Here is an 18,472-nt window from a genome sequence, read left to right on the forward strand (position 1 = left end):
GAGCGTGTGTGTATTTGCAGAGCGTTTGTGTATTTGCAGAGCGTTGTGTGTATTTGTAGTGTGTTTGTGTTTTTGCAGAGCGTGTGTGTATTTGCAGAGCGTGTGTGTATTTGCAGAGCGTGTGTGTATTTGCAGAGCGTTGTGTGTATTTGCAGAGCGTTGTGTGTATTTGCAGAGCGTTGTGTGTATTTGCAGAGTGTTTGTGTATTTTCAGAGCGTTGTGTGTATTTGCAGAGCGTTGTGTGTATTTGCAGTGTGTTTGCTGAATGCTGCTCATGTGTTGTCAAATTAATGAAGATGAGTTCTTAATTTGCTTGTGTTTTGTCTATTTGCGTGCCTTTCATTAAGTTGCGGCGCGTAATATCAAGATCATAAAATCATTAATTATCTAAATGAAATCTCGATTTTTTAACACGATTACTTGTTGACTTTTGGAAAGATGTTGCATTTATTGAATTTAAGAAATAAGGAGCCAAAATCCTAATAGCAATTTAAAATTTGGACTAATTGCACGGCACTAATCTGCACAAAGTAGAGGATTCAAACTGAAGTAAACCTGATCACTGACTACTTTACATGTAAGTACTGTTCCGATTTTGCCCTTATTCCGAAAAAGACGATATCCCGACTAAGCTGTTTCCATGGCTAATGAAAGTTAATATTCCCGTTTACATGTCACCGCGCAAAATACGTTTTATTCAAAGTTTACCAGCGGTGTCGGACTTGTTGGACCGTGTGAACACAGCGTCCCTCTTTCATTCCTTCAACCAGCTTCCATTATATTTTTGATATTTTGATATATTTTAAATTGTCATCTGTGTTTTCCTTCTTCACATATAGGCTAAATAAAGGTATTTCCACTGTAAATTGGTGCATAAAAGGGTATCCGAATACAGGAAATGAAGTCTTTGATGCTCACCTACTTCCCTGGGGGAGGACACCCAGACCCCTCCCACTATGATATGCATATAAAACAAATATAGATTCTATAATTAAACTTCAGAAGAGAGCGATTAGAATAATACATGACATTTTAGGCCTTTTATTATATAGGACAGCTTAGAGAGGGAGAGAGGGGGGAACGACCTGCAGCAAAGGGCCGCAGGTCGGAGTCGAACCGGCGGCCGCTGCGTCGAGGAGTAACCCTCTATATATGGGCGCGCGCTCTACCAGATGAGCTACCCAGGCACCCCATTTTTATTTATTTATTTATTTTTAATTAAGAGATGGTAATTACAATTTAAGACAGTTTTCTATCTTTGAAAGTTTGAAGTTAGGGACTAATGTAAAATATAGATGTGTTTCAGTTTTGGGGGGGTTCAATTATGGAATGAACTCGAGGACATAACTTTGGGTTCAACATGGGGAGGTTTGAGATCTCCATCCAGGGCTGTAGCCTAATTATTATATATATATATTTATATATGTGTGAATCCTTCCCTAAGTTTAGATTTGTAAAAGACGGTCCGATATTTGTCTTGTTTAGAGTAAATCAAACTTTAATCCTCTCATCATCGATCCAGATGCTGTTATCTCTGCTTTAGCAAAAAATGAGCTAACACGCTTTGTTTTTACTCGACACCACCAAAGTTATCTGCAATATATATATATATATAATATATATAGTATACTGCACTGCATGATGGGAATCTTCCAGATAACTTCTATGCTGTTTTATTCTTTGAAATATTCTTCCATCTGCCAGGAAAGCACTGCGACGTATCCGACGCTATAACTAATCTTCATACTTGAAATAAAGTATGGGACATAAAGTATATCCTGTTGTTGTGTACAATTATGTTTACTACATGTTTTCTGGATATATTTACAGTATATAAATATACATTAAAACTCTATTTAGTATGAGTGTTGGGTGTTTATTTTTGTGTGTGTGTTTGCCCTAAACTACGACTGTTGTGAGTTACAAGAACTTTTCTAACTGTAAGAAAAACTATTTCATGATATTTTTTGTGTGACTTTTTTAACATATAACACAATATATCTCTGTCTTCTTCTTTTATTATGTAGCCTGGATCTGGACTTTACCTCTCAACATTTTATATTTCAAAACAGAAGAGGTTTTGTTAAATGTAATACGACTCAAAGAGATAACACTGCAAATGTGTTCGAAGAGCAGTAATATATATAATATATATATAAAAATATTTTTTTTTAGAGGTCCCGAATACCTTTTAGAGAGAGAGACTACATTTCCAATCATACATTCATAATTAATATTTATTTGTGTTGAATTTAGGTTTTTTTTTTTCAGAGAATTATTCGGTGAATCTGCTGATAAACTGAACACAAATAAACTTGAATAACTCACAGAATTTTGGCTTTTGACTCAACCAAAATACATAGAAATGATTAATGTAAGTAAAACGGAAGAGAGCTGTGACTGCAGTTTTTTTTTATTCAGGCTGCCCTTTCCGTTTCCAGAGTCTTATTGTGAAGAAAAATTTAAAAAATAAATATAGTCTTATTTTGAAGGACTAAAATATTTTTTTTTAAAAGTCTTATTTTGAAGAAAAAATAAAATAGTCTTTATTTTTAAGAAATAAAATAAAAATTAAAGCTGCAAGCAGCGATGACGGGCCCTCGCTTCTTGCCCCGGGGGAGTACTGGCAAATGCAACATCACATGTAGACCACACATTCTAAGTTTCATGTAAATCGCAAAACTTTTGCCAAGATAGAACTGTTCATGTTTCCACACCCACCTACAGGAAGTTGTTCCTCCATAACTTGCGCATTGTGTTAGCTATCAAAATTCTTTAACTTTTTGATATCTGAGGGTCAACCGAGAGTCTATATCCAAGTTTTCGTGCGATTGGACCCACGGCCCAGGAGGAGTTAGACAAAGTATGTTTCCCAATATCGCGATGTGAATAATTAATAAAAAAATTCTAACAGCGCTATTCGCGATGCACTATAAATTTGGCGTGGATGCTCAAACCCCTATACGGAACAACTTTGTCATATTTGGTGTCAATCGGGAATAAATCTTGTTAAGATAAGCAACTTCCTGTTTCGACAGCCCCCTACAGGAAGTTGGTCCTCTGTAATTTGCGCATTGTGTTAGCTATCAAAATTCTTTTGATATATTTTTGTCATGAGGGTCCACCGAGTCTACATACACATTTTTGTGCAGATGGGACTCATGCTCTAGGAGGAGTTAAAAAAAGTAGGTTTCGCTCAAAGCAAATTAGCTAATTAATAAAAAAAAAATTAAAACAGCGCCATCTAAAGGCCAATTGACGACATATTTGGCAAACAGCGTCATTGGCACATGAGGAACAACTTTCTTAAGTTTTGAGTCCATTGGAATAGCCGTTGGCAAGATATAACTCCCATCTACAGGGAGTTGGTCCTCCATAACTTGCGCATTGTTTCAGCTATCAATATTCTTTTGATAAATTTTTGTCACGAGGGTCCTCCGAGGGTATGTGTAAGTTTTCGTGCCGATCGGACTCACGTCCCAGGAGTAGTTAGACAAAGTAGGCTTCCCATGTGTCAATATTTTGATGATTAAATAAAAAAATTAAAACAGCGCCATCTAATGGCCGATTGCAGCCAACTTTGGCAGAGTTGCTAAACAGGCCAGGAGGAACATCCTTGTCAAGTTTCAGGGCAATCGGAATAATTGTTGTCAAGATAACGCAGAAAGTTGCTATAACTTCCGCATTTTTTCAACTATCAAAATTCTCTGGATAACTTTTCATTATGAGGGTCAACAGATACTTCCTGCAAAGATTCAAGAAGATTGAAGTCACGGCCTAGGACGAGTTCGAAAGAATGTAAAACACCTGAAAAATGCATAATTAGCGGAGCTAATGAATGTAAATGGGAAATATGTCTGCAATGATTAGAGCAATATGGGTATTAAATCTGGTGAAGATCGGAACAACTATGTCCAAGTTAAGGCCTTCTACGCATTAGGGGGCGCTATGGAGCCCGCTTACAGGTATGGGCCAAATTGCTGTACAGTCTCGCAAAGCCCCCAGGTGTTTATGTGGGCGCCAATTTTTGTGAGTTTTCTTATATATTGAGGCCGTCAAAAATGTGCCCAAGGGCTAAAACCAATTAGGGTCACATAGGCCACGCCCACTTTGACCAGTCCGTACCTTACTATAGGGGTGGCCTCATGAGTGGCCCTAGATGGTACCCATCAAATTTTGTAAAAATCGGGTGAGCAGTTCACGAGATATAAACTTTATGTACTTGTAGTGCCCCCTAGTGGGCAATGTTCGTAAAATGTGTGGCGCACCTCCAGAGGGTCATGGCAAACAAGAATCTTAAGTTTTGCGTTAATAGCAATTATTTTGGTTGAGATATGGCAAAGTTGGTGTTTTCATACTTAGCTACACACATTTGTTTGTACGTAATATGTGCAATTTTTATCCTATAAAAAATCTTTGGATAACTTTTTGTCAGGTCCGTCTAGAGATGCTACCTGCCAAGTTTCATGCAGATCGGTCGCACGGTCTAGGAGGAGTTCGGCAAAGTAGGTTTTCAATAAATCGCCATTTTTCACGCATAAAAGTCTAGGCGGAAATGGGCGTGGCCTATATCAGGAGATTCAGCTGGATCCAGGGAATGCGAAGATATATGGTTTTTGAATGTGCGATGTACGGCTTGGGAGTTATAGGGCCAAACGCGGATTTTTCTGCAATAGCGCCACCTAGTGGTGCATATGAGTAATTATTTTGAATCTTTGCAATTTTCACCAGTTGTGACATGTTTGCAAATTGTTGTGAGTTTTCGTGCATGCTAACCCCCTCAAAATTGCGACGATGGACTCGGAAAAATAATCTGACGAAAAACAATAGGTTCCTTCGCACTTTCGTGCTCGGGCCCTAATAAAAGTAATTTTTTTTAAAGGTCTTATTTTGAAGGCATAACCGGAAGTTGTAAGTCCGCCGACTTTCGTTCACTTGACGCACCGGTGTCGTCATTAAGACGCGACAGAGGTTCCGCACGTGAGAGCGAGCACCGCTGTGTGTTGATGAAGATCCTAAAATCAAACTAAAGGTGAGATTATTAATATTCATTCATAAAAACAGGTAAACACAGGGACGTTTGTTACGTTCCGACGTTTTAATGTGAAAGGACGAGAATCCGGAAGTGATTCGGCTCGATAAACAACAAACAGCTGATGATATGAATGCAGTCTGCTCTCAGCAGTTTATTCAATAATTATCACGTCATCGGCTTTAACAGGACAGGTTGTAGACTTTGGGCCACGTAGTGACGTAGTTATCGATCATAAATACATATTGAACATATCAGTAAAGTCAGGCTGACGTCATTCACAGTGGTGGAGAGTAACTAAGTACATTTACTCCAGTACTGTACTTCAGTCCAAAAGTTGAGGTACTTGTACTTTACCTGAGTCTTTTCTTTTCAGGCCACTTTCTACTTCTACTCCGCTACATTTCAGAGAGAAATATTGTACTTTTTACTCCGCTACATTCATCTGGTCCAGCTTTAGTTACTAGTTACTTTAGTTACTCCGCTACATTCATCTGTTCCAGCTTTAGTTACTAGTTACTTTAGTTACTCCGCTACATTCATCTGTTACAGCTTTAGTTACTAGTTACTTTAGTTACTCCGCTACATCCATCTGTTACAGCTTTAGTTACTAGTTACTTTAGTTACTCCGCTACATTCATCTGTTCCAGCTTTAGTTACTAGTTACTTTAGTTACTCCACTACATTCATCTGTTACAGCTTTAGTTACTAGTTACTTTAGTTACTCCGCTACATCCATCTGTTACAGCTTTAGTTACTAGTTACTTTAGTTACTCCTCTTCATTCATCTGTTACAGCTTTAGTTACTAGTTACTTTAGTTACTCCACTACATTCATCTGTTCCAGCTTTAGTTACTAGTTACTTTAGTTACTCCGCTACATTCATCTGTTACAGCTTTAGTTACTAGTTACTTTAGTTACTCCGCTACATCCATCTGTTACAGCTTTAGTTACTAGTTACTTTAGTTACTCCGCTACATTCATCTGTTCCAGCTTTAGTTACTAGTTACTTTAGTTACTCCTCTTCATTAATCTGTTCCAGCTGTAGTTACTAGTTACTTTAGTTACTCCACTACATTCATCTGTTACAGCTTTAGTTACTAGTTACTTTAGTTACTCCTCTTCATTCATCTGTTCCAGCTTTAGTTACTTTAGTTACTTTAGTTACTCAACTACACTACTACTAAGTACATGTACTCCAGTAGTGTACTTAGTAGTAGTGTAGTGATGGCAGTGGGAAAAGAAGCTGTAAACTACATTTCCCTGATGGTACTTACAGATGTTTGTGTCTTTGTGACTTTTAAAGGGCTAAACTTAATCTGATGATTCTGAAAAGAGATGTCTGTGTTTGTAGTCGGTCTGCAGAGAGATGGAGGGAAGAGAGGAAGAGGAGGGGAAGATTACAGCTGTGATAGAGGAAGAGGGAGGTGAAGAAAAGGAGGAAGAAGAAGAAGAAGAAGAAGAAGAAGAAGAAGAAGAAGAGGGATCTGCTGCAGAGAGAGGAGGAGATGATGATGATGAGGAGGAGGAGGAGGAAGAAGATGATGATGGTGATGATGATGATGATGGTGATCGAGATGCTACAGTGATGAAGGAGAAGAAGGCCAAACGGAAAGCCGTTGGAGCGGCTTCCTGTGCAGACAGGAAGTGTGTTCCAGGTATCCTGTACCTGGGTCACGTTCCTCCGAGGTTCCGGCCCAAACACCTGAGGAACCTTCTGTCAGCGTACGGAGAGATCGGACGCATCTTCCTCCAGCCTGAAGGTACTTATACACACACACACACACACAGTACACACACACACACACAAACACACACACACACACACACACACAAGTACACACACACACACACACACACACACACACACACAGTACACACACACACACACACACACACACACACACACACACACACACAGTACACACACACACACACACACACACACACACACACACACACACACACACACACACACACACAGTACACACAGACAGTACACAGATACAGTATCCACACACACACACACACACACACACACACACACACACACACACACACACACACACACACACACACACACACACACACACACACACACACAGACACAGACAGACACAGACAGACAGACAGTGCTCATAAGTTTAGGAACCCATGCTAAAGTTGACTAAAAAGAGGAATAAAAAAACATCTTTTGGAAATTCATCTTAATGCCTTAATTAAAAAAATTAGGAAAAATCCAGCCTTTAAGGACACCAATTTTCTTTGTGAATGAATAATGTATCGTAAATAAATAAATGTTCTTCCTTAAAATACGAGGTATAGTCAGTCCACCCCCTATGTTAAATTCCCATAGAGGCAGACAGACTTTTATTTTGGAAAGGCCAGTTATTTTTCATGGATCCAGAATACTATGCATCCCGATAAAGTTCCCCTTTGGCCCCCACATCATCATCACATACCCTTCACCATACCCCCACATCATCACATACCCCTTCACCATACCCCCCACATCATCACATACCCTTCACCATACCCCCCCACATCATCACATACCCTTCACCATACCCCCCATCATCACATACCCTTCACCATACCCCCACATCATCACAACCCTTCACCATACCCCACACATCACCACATACCCTTCAAATACCCCCATATCACATACCCCTTCACCATACCCCACATCACCACATACCCTTCACCATACCCCCACATATCACATACCCTTCACCATACCCACATCATCACATACCCTTCACCACACCCCCACATCATCACAACCCATACCCACATCATCACATACCCTTCACCATACCCCCACATCATCACATACCCTACCAATACCCCCCACATCATCACATACCCTTCACCATACCCCCACATATACAAACCCACCATACCCCACATCATCACATACCCTTTACCATACCCCCATCATCACATACCCTTCACCATACCCCCACATCATCACATACCCTTTCACCATACCCCCCACATCATCACATACCCTTACCATACCCCCCACATATCATACCCCTTACCATACCCCCACATCATCCTACCCTTCACCATACCCCCCACATCACATACCCTTCACCATACCCCCCACATCACACATACCCTTCACCATACCCCCAATCATCACATACCCTTTCACTATACCCCCACATATCACATCCATATACCTTCCACCATACCCCCACATCATCACATACATCCCTTCACCATACCCCCACATCATCATACATACCCTTCACCATACCCCCACATCATCACATACCCTTCACACATACCCCACATCATCACATACCCTTCACCATACCCCCACATCACACATACCCCTCACCATACCCCCACATCATCACACATACCCTTCACATACCCCCCACATCATCACATACCCTTCACCACCCCCATCATCACATACCCTTCACCATACCCCCACATCATCACATACCCTTCACCATACCCCCCACATCATCACATACCCTTCACCATAATACCCCCACATCATCACATACCCCTTCAATATACCCCCACATCATCACATACCCCTTCAATATACCCCCCATCATCACATACCCTTCACCATAACCCCACATCATCACATACCTTCACCATACCCCACATCATCACATACCCCTTACCATACCCCCCATCATCACATACCTTCTTCACCATATACCCCCCATCATCACATACCCTTCACTATACCCCCCCATCATCACATACCCTTCCACCATACCCCCCATCATCACCACATACCCTTCACCATACCCCCACATCATCACATACCCTTTCACTACATACTCCCCCACATCATCACATACCCTTTCATACATACCCCCACATCATCACATACCCCTTCACCATACCCCCTCACATCATCACATACCCTTCACCATACCCCACATCATCACATACCCTTCACCATACTACCCCCCACATCATCACATACCCTTCCACCATACCCCCCACATCATCACATACCCTTTCAACCATACCCCCCCCATCATCACATACCCTTCACCATAACCCCCCCATCATCACATACCCTTCACCATACCCCCCACATCATCACATACCCTTCACCATATACCCCCACATCATCACATACCCTTCATCATACCCCCACATCATCACATACCCTTCACCATACCCCCCATCATCACATACCCTTCACCATACCCCACATCATCACATACCCTTCACCATACCCCCATCATCACATACCCTTCACCATACCCCCACATCATCACATACCCTTCACCATACCCCCACATCATCACATACCCCTTCACCATACCCCCCAATCATCACATACCCTTCACCATACCCCCACACCATCACATACCCTTCACCATACCCCCACATCATCACATACCCTTCACCATACCCCCACATCATCACATACCCTTCACCATACCCCCATCATCACATACCCTTCACCATACCCCCATCATCACATACCCTTCACCATACCCCCACATCATCACATACCCTTCACCATACCCCCCACATCATCACATACCCTTCACCATACCCCCACATCATCACATACCCTTCACCATACCCCCCACATCATCACATACCCCCCACATCATCACATACCCTTCACCATACCCCCACATCATCACATACCCTTCACCATACCCCCACATCATCACATACCCTTCACCATACCCCCACATCATCACATACCCTTCACCATACCTAGAGATTAACATGGCTTTAGTTCAGTTAGCCTAATAGCTGGTTTGATTTGCATTCAGAGATGATTTTATGGAAAGTACCCCATGCAACAGGGTGTTCAACGCACCCCTGTTTCAGTTTTTTTTTAAATTGTTGCTACATTTTGTCAGGGCTGAACGTGGCGCTTATTTATTTATTTATTTTTGGATAGGGACAATGCTCATTGATCAACAGACAAATTACTTGCTGTAAACAAGCCAGAGTTAGCTACAGTGCTAGTTTCCATCTGTTGTCCCTAGCCAGGTCTTAACAGGCACCCTAAAATACAAAAATCAATACAAATACACTATAAATCAGTTGTTCTCTCAAATTAGCTGTCAGGGCTCCAGACTGCGACCAAAATTTGAGAGTGTCCGACTGAATTTTACATCCAGTCGAATATGTTCAACCAGTAAATTTGGGGGAGCGAGTAAAGGCACAAGTTGTTTAGGCCTACTTGTTCTAGTGGAATGTTATTGGCCAGTGCCTCTAATGTTTTCATACATTTGTTAAGTATTGTTTTTAATTGTGAAATGACCGAAAGTTTACTAAACACTTTTTTTTTAAATTCTGAATGTATTGTATATTTTTTTAATATTTGTACTGTCATGACAGCGATGGTGCTGTCGGTTTACCTTCTATGTTGCTTCTTCAAAAGTGCAAAATAAAATGTGACACTGAATTTTAAACAGCACATTGTAATTTCTGCATCTATTACCAAAAAATGTATTGGTAATAAAGTGGAAATTAGTAGAAATGTGACTATTTTGTTAGCATTTTGATTTACAGTGTCTGCCCCTAAATTTTCTGGTTGTGCCCCTAAAATTTTCAGTTGGGGGCCAATGAGCTCCTTATGAAAAAAGTTATTCTGGAGCCCTGGCTGTGCATTGTGGGTATTTGATAGTGGACTATATAGTGAATTAAATTAACCGGTGAGTAATTGAACATCACTACAAAGCGACGAACACAATGTATAGTGCAGTTTCCAACACAGCTTATGAGTTTTTTATTGTGCGTGTGTTTTCTGACCACGGCTTCCTCTCTCGTCTCCTTGACTCCTTGTCTCCTCGTCTCCTCTGTCCTCAGACGGCCTGGTGAGGCGGAGGAAGAAGAAGTCGGGGTTGAGGAGGTGTGACTTCACCGAAGGATGGGTGGAGTTCAGAGATAAACGAGTGGCAAAGAGAGTGGCGGCGTCTCTGAACAACACGCCGATGGGAACCAGGAAACGCCAGCGCTTCTCCTCTGACCTCTGGTCCATCAAGGTAACGGCTGACATCACAGGGACATGCTGACATCACAGGGACACGCTGACATCACAGGGACACGCTGACATCACAGGCACACTGTCATCACAGGGACACGCTGACATCACAGGCACACTGTCATCACAGGGACACACTGACATCACAGGGACACACTGACATCACAGGGACACACTGACATCACAGGGACACGCTGACATCACAGGGACACACTGACATTACAGGGACACGCCGACATCACAGGGACACACTGACATCACAGGGACACGCTGACATCACAGGGACACACTGACATCACAGGGACACGCTGACATCACAGGCACACTCTGACATCACAGGGACACGCTGACATCACAGGGACACGCTGTTATCACAGGCACACTCTGACATCACAGGGACACGCTGACATCACAGGGACACGCTGACATCACAGGGACACGCTGACATCACAGGGACACGCTGACATCACAGGGACACGCTGACATCACAGGCACACTGACATCACAGGGACACGCTGACATCACAGGGACACGCTGACATCACAGGCACACTCTGACATCACAGGGACACGCTTGACATCACAGGCAAAATTGACATCACAGGGACACGCTGACATCACAGGGACACGCTGACATCACAGGGACACGCTGACATCACAGGCCATCACAACCACACACACCATAACACCAACACTAAAACATCAAAAAAACACCCAAACAAAACAACAAAACCAAAAAAAAAAAAAAAAACACAAAAACAACAACAAAACAAAAACAAAAAAACAAAAAAAAAAAAAAAAAAAAAAAACAAAAAAACAAAACACACTGACATCACAGGGACACGCTGACAGGGACCCTCATTGTACTACTGTTGAAGTGTGGTAATATTTTGAGCCTTTTTAGTGGTATAGAAATAGCGATTTGTTATTACTTTCCCTGTGCCCCGAATACTAGGAACAATAAAGATAATTGTGGATTATTGTGAAGTGACAGCAACATGCCAGAACAGGAGCTCACCCGTCTGTCTGTCTGTCTCTCTATCTGTCTGCCTGTCTGTCTGCCTGTCTACCTGTCCGTCTGTCTGTCTGTAGTACCTGCACAGGTTCCAGTGGACTCACCTGAGCGAGCGCTTGGCCTACGAGCAGACGGTCCTGCAGCAGAGACTCAGGACCGAAGTGTCTCAGGCCAAGAGAGAGACCAACTTCTACCTCAACAACGTGGACAAGAGCGCTCACATGGACAAAGTGAGGAGGAAGAGACAGAGAGACGGACAACAGGTGAACTATGAACTACACAAGGTCAAAGGTCCTCTATAGCCAAAGGGAGCGCACCAACAGTGTGAAGCGGTCCTCACTTCCTGTCTCCTAGCTGGGCGTGTCCCCGTTTGAAAGCGTAGTGAACGTCGTGTGGGTGGATGAAAAGTTATATTTGTATAATTTATTGCTAACGTTAGATATTCACAAAGCTAAAAGACATATTTAGCATCATGGAGATTATCTTTGTTAGGACGTTGGTGAACGCATAGACAGTATATATAAAATGGACCAGCAGACCCCGAGTCTCTGGACGGAGACCAGTGAAGGATATCAGAAGTCTCTTTCCCGGTGCTGGCTGAGCGTTACTGAGCAGCCTCCAACTGAGCTTGAAGACGTAGATGTGACGTGAGCAACCTGTCTGAAAGTGTGAAGTCTTCTGGTAGCTGTGCCGAGAGAAATCTCAATCATTCCCAATCTTACAGAGACGGAGAGCGTAGGTATATGTAAGGAGATAACATAGGCACAGGCTAATTACTGATCAATAACATGCTAGTTAACATTAGTCATTAACGTGAGCCATAACGTGAGGAACAAGGTAATGGAGCCTTTTATATATTGTTGTGTTTCTTTAGAAATAAATAATGGACAAATAGAGTCTTTAGTCATTAGTAATTAAACCTAAACAGCTAATGGAAGTCCAAACTGCCTGAGAGCTTCTCCTGTACTATACGGTAATTCCACTACTGTGAGACAGTAAGTCTTGTGGTTATGACCCAATCGTTAGCCTATTTTTATAAAAGCGTCTGCTACGGAGCCATAACGTGAGGTACAAGGTAATGGAGCCTTTTATACGTTGTCGTGTTTCTTTAGAAATAAACAACGGACAAATAGAGTCTTTAAACTCTTCAGATGTAAAGTTTTTCGCTGTCAAAGTGGCGCCATAATGAATGGGAGTCAATGGGATGCTAACGGGAGATGATGGCTTTGTAGCATCAAAATGGCGCCATAGGAGGTTTGAGTTCTGAAGCGAAGCTTACCGTCCTTGGGTGAACGTTAGCTGACGTTAGCTTCTCTGTGTCGCCAGATCTCGCAAGAGTTCGGTTCCTGAGAAAGAAACGGGTCTCAAACTAAGTTAATTTTCTCCGGATGTGTCCGTCTGAAACATAACATTTTAGTGTCAGAATGTTCTGGAGATGTGTGGCTTGTTGAAGAATGGCTCCAATATTTACTTTGGTGACTACGGGGGGGGGGAAGAATCGCTCATAACCTGCGTGCACGTTCACTTCTCCCGTTGGGATCAACACACTCAGGACGTCCCGCTAGTCTCCTAAAGAGGCGCGGCAGTAGGTTACTCTGAGTTGGGACGTCTCTGACACGGTCTCGTGTTTGTCGTTAAACTTTATTTGTCTCGTGTTTGTTCTTAAACTTTTATTTGTGGTCGTCAGGTGGACGAGCGGACGTGGGACTTCACGCAGCGTCAGACAGAGGAGGAGATCCAGACGAAGAAGAAGAAGAAGAGAGACTCCGTTACCCAGAAGCACCTGAGCAAGGCCCGTCTCATACAGCAGAAGAGCCAATCAAATGTCTCGCTGCTTGCCAAGATTTTCAACTCCAAACAATCAGAGTGACCGCAGAGAGACAGCCGATTGGCTGTTGGACAGGATGGTTTCGATGGAAACATGGAGCAGATTGTGATGAACTGGTGCTGACATGCTATAACCCTTTACCAACCAATCACAGGGCAGTCTGAGCAGAAGGCGGAGCCATCTGAATTCTGATTTGCCGCTTGAGTTAGTTTAGTGTTCTATTCCTGCCCTAACAAGCTCGTTAAAGCCGTGGTAGGCAGTTCGTTTTTGCTTTTCTGCAATAATTTAATTCAATAATAACCTTTCAGCATCTTGTAATTGAAGTGTTCTGATGGAAAACTAGACTCCTGCACCTCCTCTTGGCTCTGTTTTTAGTCTTTAGATAAACTGTTCTGTGATGGGAGACTCTGGCCAATCACAGGTAATTTTCGGAGAGAGAGAGCGTTCCTATTGGCTGTTCTGCATTGCCCTGCTGCTGCGTGCAACAAAAAGGGAGGAGAGGGAGAGCTGCAGGAAGAGGTTTCACTCTACTTCAAATTCTGGTGTTTTGTTTTTGCCACGTTAAGTCTTCTGTAACCCACTCAACGAGCTTACGTTTTCTGTTCCTGCCTTGACAAAATCGTTATCGGGTGTCACGATTTCGATATTAAATCGAAAATCTTTCAAAATGAGCTTTCGATTTTGACAATCTAAATCAAAAGTAATGTCGGCGATCACCCCAGTATTTTCTCTCTCTCTCTCTCTCTCTGTCTCTCTCTCTCTCTCTCTCTCTCTCTGTCTCTCTCTCTCTCTCTCTCTCTCTCCAGCCTCGCCTACTTGCGCACGTCCGAAGGAAAAAAACAGACACAGCGTAGCTTACCGGTCGATAACATGCAGCTAAAGATACGGGGTAATCTTAGCTTAGCAGCTGGTAGCATACAGCTAAAGACAGGGGGTAACCTTAGCTTAGCAGCTGGTAGCATACAGCTAAAGACACGGGGTAACCTTAGCTTAGCAGCTGGTAGCATACAGCTAAAGACACGGGGTAACCTTAGCTTAGCGGCTGGTAGCATGCAGCTAAAGACACAGGGGTAATGTTAATTTACCGGCTGGTAGTCTACAGCCAAAGACACAGGGTAACGTTATGTTAGAGGTAGTCTACAGCCAAAGACACAGGGTAACATTATGTTAGAGGAAGCCTGCAGCTAAAGACACAGGGTAACGTTATGTTAGAGGAAGCCTGCAGCTAAAGACACAGGGTAACGTTATGTTAGAGGAAGCCTGCAGCTAAAGACACAGGGTAACGTTATGTTAGAGGAAGCCTGCAGCTAAAGACACGGGGTAACCTTAGCTTAGCGGCTGGTAGCATGCAGCTAAAGACACGGGGTAACCTTAGCTTAGCGGCTGGTAGCATGCAGCTAAAGACACAGGGGTAATGTTAATTTACCGGCTGGTAGTCTACAGCTAAAGACACAGGGTAACATTATGTTAGAGGAAGCCTGCAGCTAAAGACACAGGGTAACATTAGTTTAATCTTTTCCAATCTCCGTGGCCACTGCCGGAGTCAGAGATGACGGAGATACAGCAGAACTGTAAAATCCTCCCACTTCCCTGAAGTCACCGCGTGGTAACATTAAGCCTTCCCCGTGAGAGAGTTATAAACGAACAATGAAGGTAAAGCATGTGGGCTCCGACGGGACTCCATGATGGGTTCATGTGCACCTTGTTAAACTAATGGTGCATTTAGCTGCGCATCTTAAAGGTGCTGTAGGTAGGATTGCGAAGATCCAGGACTTAGCCAAAAAATTTGAACATCAACAACTTCTCAGTCCCTCTCCCCTCCTTTCTGCTGAAGCCCAAAACGGTCTCCTAAGCCCCTCCCCCCACAAGGGAGAATGAATGCGTGTGCATGAGCAGTGATTGACACGCAGTTAGACACCTCCCACTGGCCCTGATTGGTGCATCTGAACAGGGAGCTGTGGATTTTTGCAAATCTCACTCCAGGCTGTAGGTGGAGCCAGAGGAGCTGGATTTATTTTAAATGACCTGCTTCATGTAGTTCTACTGGAACATAGGGTCAGTTTCAGCAAATATGACAGAAAGGTAGTTTTATAAGTCTTACCTACTGCACCTTTAAACTCTGAGGAACTCAAACTGTTGTTGTAAAGAACCCTTGTGCCATCTAGTGGCTTTATTTGTGCCATTGCCGTCACTGCTGAAAAGAAAGTTTAAATCGAGACTTGAATCGGATCGGCACCCTAAAATCGAAAATCGAATCGTGGATTTGGAGAATTGTGACACCCCTACTCGTGAAGTCTTCTGTAACCCACTCAACGAGCTTATTAAGTCTCTTGTTTTACCTTTTCAACTCTCTGGTTTTGTCATCTACTGATCATCAGGTGGTTATTCTGTCACCACACCTTTTATATCACTCTGTATAAAATGTTGTAAATAAATCTACATTCATGTAACAGAAGTTATAACTCCCTAATCTGCTTTTGTGTCTCTACCTGTCCTTCAAACCAACCTGTTTTACCTCTGTGTCCCCTTTCTTCCTTCACCCAAACAGAGCCATGTGAGCACAAACAGGAAGTCCACGCGATGACAGACAGCTTTGCAACATGTCAAATGTGTAGAAATAACTCCGTAATTACAGTTTGAGAGCACTTAATTACTTTTTGATGCGAGAAATCAACTATGTAAAGCTCAAATATGGGCCGTTTTACGAAAATTGATAGCTAAGTGCAAATTTGGTAAGACTGTGTCGGACTTCAAGAGCTCCACAATCTGCCGGGACAGCAGGCGGCTGCTGGCCGGGTTTGATGCCTTCCCTGTCGGCCTCTCCCTCGTGTGTGTGTGTGTGTGTGTGTGTGTGTGTGTGTGTGTGTGTGTGTGTGTGTGTGTGTGTGTGTGTGTGTGTGTGTGTGTGTGTGTGTGTGTGTGTGTGTGTGTGTGTGTGTGTGTGTGTGTGTGTGTGAGAAATATGAGACCTGCTGTATCGTCTCCAATGTATGTGTATGTGGTTCCTTAACCAGTCAGCGCGCAGCTCATCTAAATATTCATGACCATACCATATTTGGAAGAAAAGGTTGTTCTAAATAGAGCCATTACACAGAGATGCATAAGGGCCAAAAAAAATAGCACCTAGGACATTTTTAGCCCAACCAATGTTACATTCCCTTTTAGGAGACCTTAATAAACATTGTGAAATACCCTATATAATCATTCTATCAGCCCTTTAACATACGCTGTTGTCTCATGCATATACCGAAGCTATACTGAGATTAAACATACAGTACACATATGTTTGACACAGAGTAATATTAATTCCAATGCATGGACGTGACTAGCAGAGTTTACGGCTAGCCACGTGACCCCTCAGTATGCAGAAACTCACGGTCAAAAGGAAAACATTGACAACTTTCTGTCAGAACATGCAAAATGCAGTACAGTGCATGGAAATAATATAACACATGAGATACACCAAAGTTATCAACTTAAACATCAATTTACTTTTAGAGAACTGATGTACTGGGTGGAGTACTTTGTACACTGAACCTACCAGATCAAAAGTATACAGCTTCTCCGATCGGGTGGGGAAGCATCGCGAGACTACACGCAGCAGATCTGCAGTACACCATGTGGCCAATGGTAGCTCCCAATTACAACTAACAAAGCTGTTTCATTTTGGCGAAAATCATATATAACAATACATTCGATTTTTAACTCTGTTACACAAACACACTTTTCTTCTAGCAGGTTTTGTAAGAACAGTATTAAAGTTCGGACTGATAACGAGGACAGTAAGTGTAACGATTGCGCGAGAGCTTAACGGCTGTATTCTCAGACTTTGACATTAGATGATATATGCACAGTTTGAAATAGGGCTGGGCGATATGGCTGAAAACTGTATCACGATATAAGTGTTTCATATCGGTCGATATCGATAATTATTGATATTTTTTATGACCTATTTAAAATAAGGACCAGGAGAAAAATATGTTAAATTTAAACATTTTTATTTTAAACTTAACCTTCCTCTGATTATAATCCCCTCCGTTATAAAAGCAGAAATGTCAACACAACCATGAAAATCACTCAAATAATTAAAATGTAAACATAAGTCTAAAATCACAGTGAAGAAAAAATAAGTAAGAACTGCTTAATAAGGTGTAATAAAATGGTGCAAAGTGTTAAATATAAACACAGAGAAACCTGAAACCTGAGAAGAACTATTTTCTGCAGGTTTAGTGCTAGGTTGGTAACCTGGCTTCTGCTCAGCACTTCTGCCTCCATTATTTCTTTGTAGCGTTTAGTAAGGCGCTGATGCAGAGTACCTCTCCATGGTGGTCTGCTGCTTGTAGTGTTTAGTAAGGCGCTGATGCAGAGTACCTCTCCATGGCGGTCTGCTGCTTGTAGTGTTTAGTAAGGCGCTGATGCAGAGTACCTCTCCATGGTGGTCTGCTGCTTGTAGTGTTTAGTAAGGCGCTGATGCAGAGTACCTCTCCATGGTGGTCTGCTGCTTGTAGTGTTTAGTAAGGCTGATGCAGGTACATCTCCATGGCGGTCTGCTGCTTGTAGTGTTTAGTGAGGCCTGCATGCAGAGTACCCTCTCCATGG

The 18,472-nt window shown here is 42.6% G+C and overlaps 1 protein-coding gene across 1 annotated transcript; it reads left to right on the plus strand.

Annotated features, from left to right (window-relative positions):
- Positions 1–6,471: 6,471 nt before the first annotated feature.
- Positions 6,472–15,021, plus strand: abt1 (activator of basal transcription 1; the record flags this gene model as incomplete). Its single annotated transcript, XM_039800514.1, has 4 exons — positions 6,472–6,796; positions 10,857–11,032; positions 12,123–12,308; positions 13,733–15,021. Coding segments are annotated over 4 exons (870 nt in total), but the record flags the coding sequence as incomplete, so codon positions are not given.
- Between the last annotated feature and the right edge of the window lie 3,451 nt (positions 15,022–18,472).

This window comes from Perca fluviatilis, chromosome 5, assembly GCF_010015445.1.
Source record: "Perca fluviatilis chromosome 5, GENO_Pfluv_1.0, whole genome shotgun sequence".
Classification (NCBI taxonomy): Eukaryota; Metazoa; Chordata; class Actinopteri; order Perciformes; family Percidae; genus Perca; species Perca fluviatilis.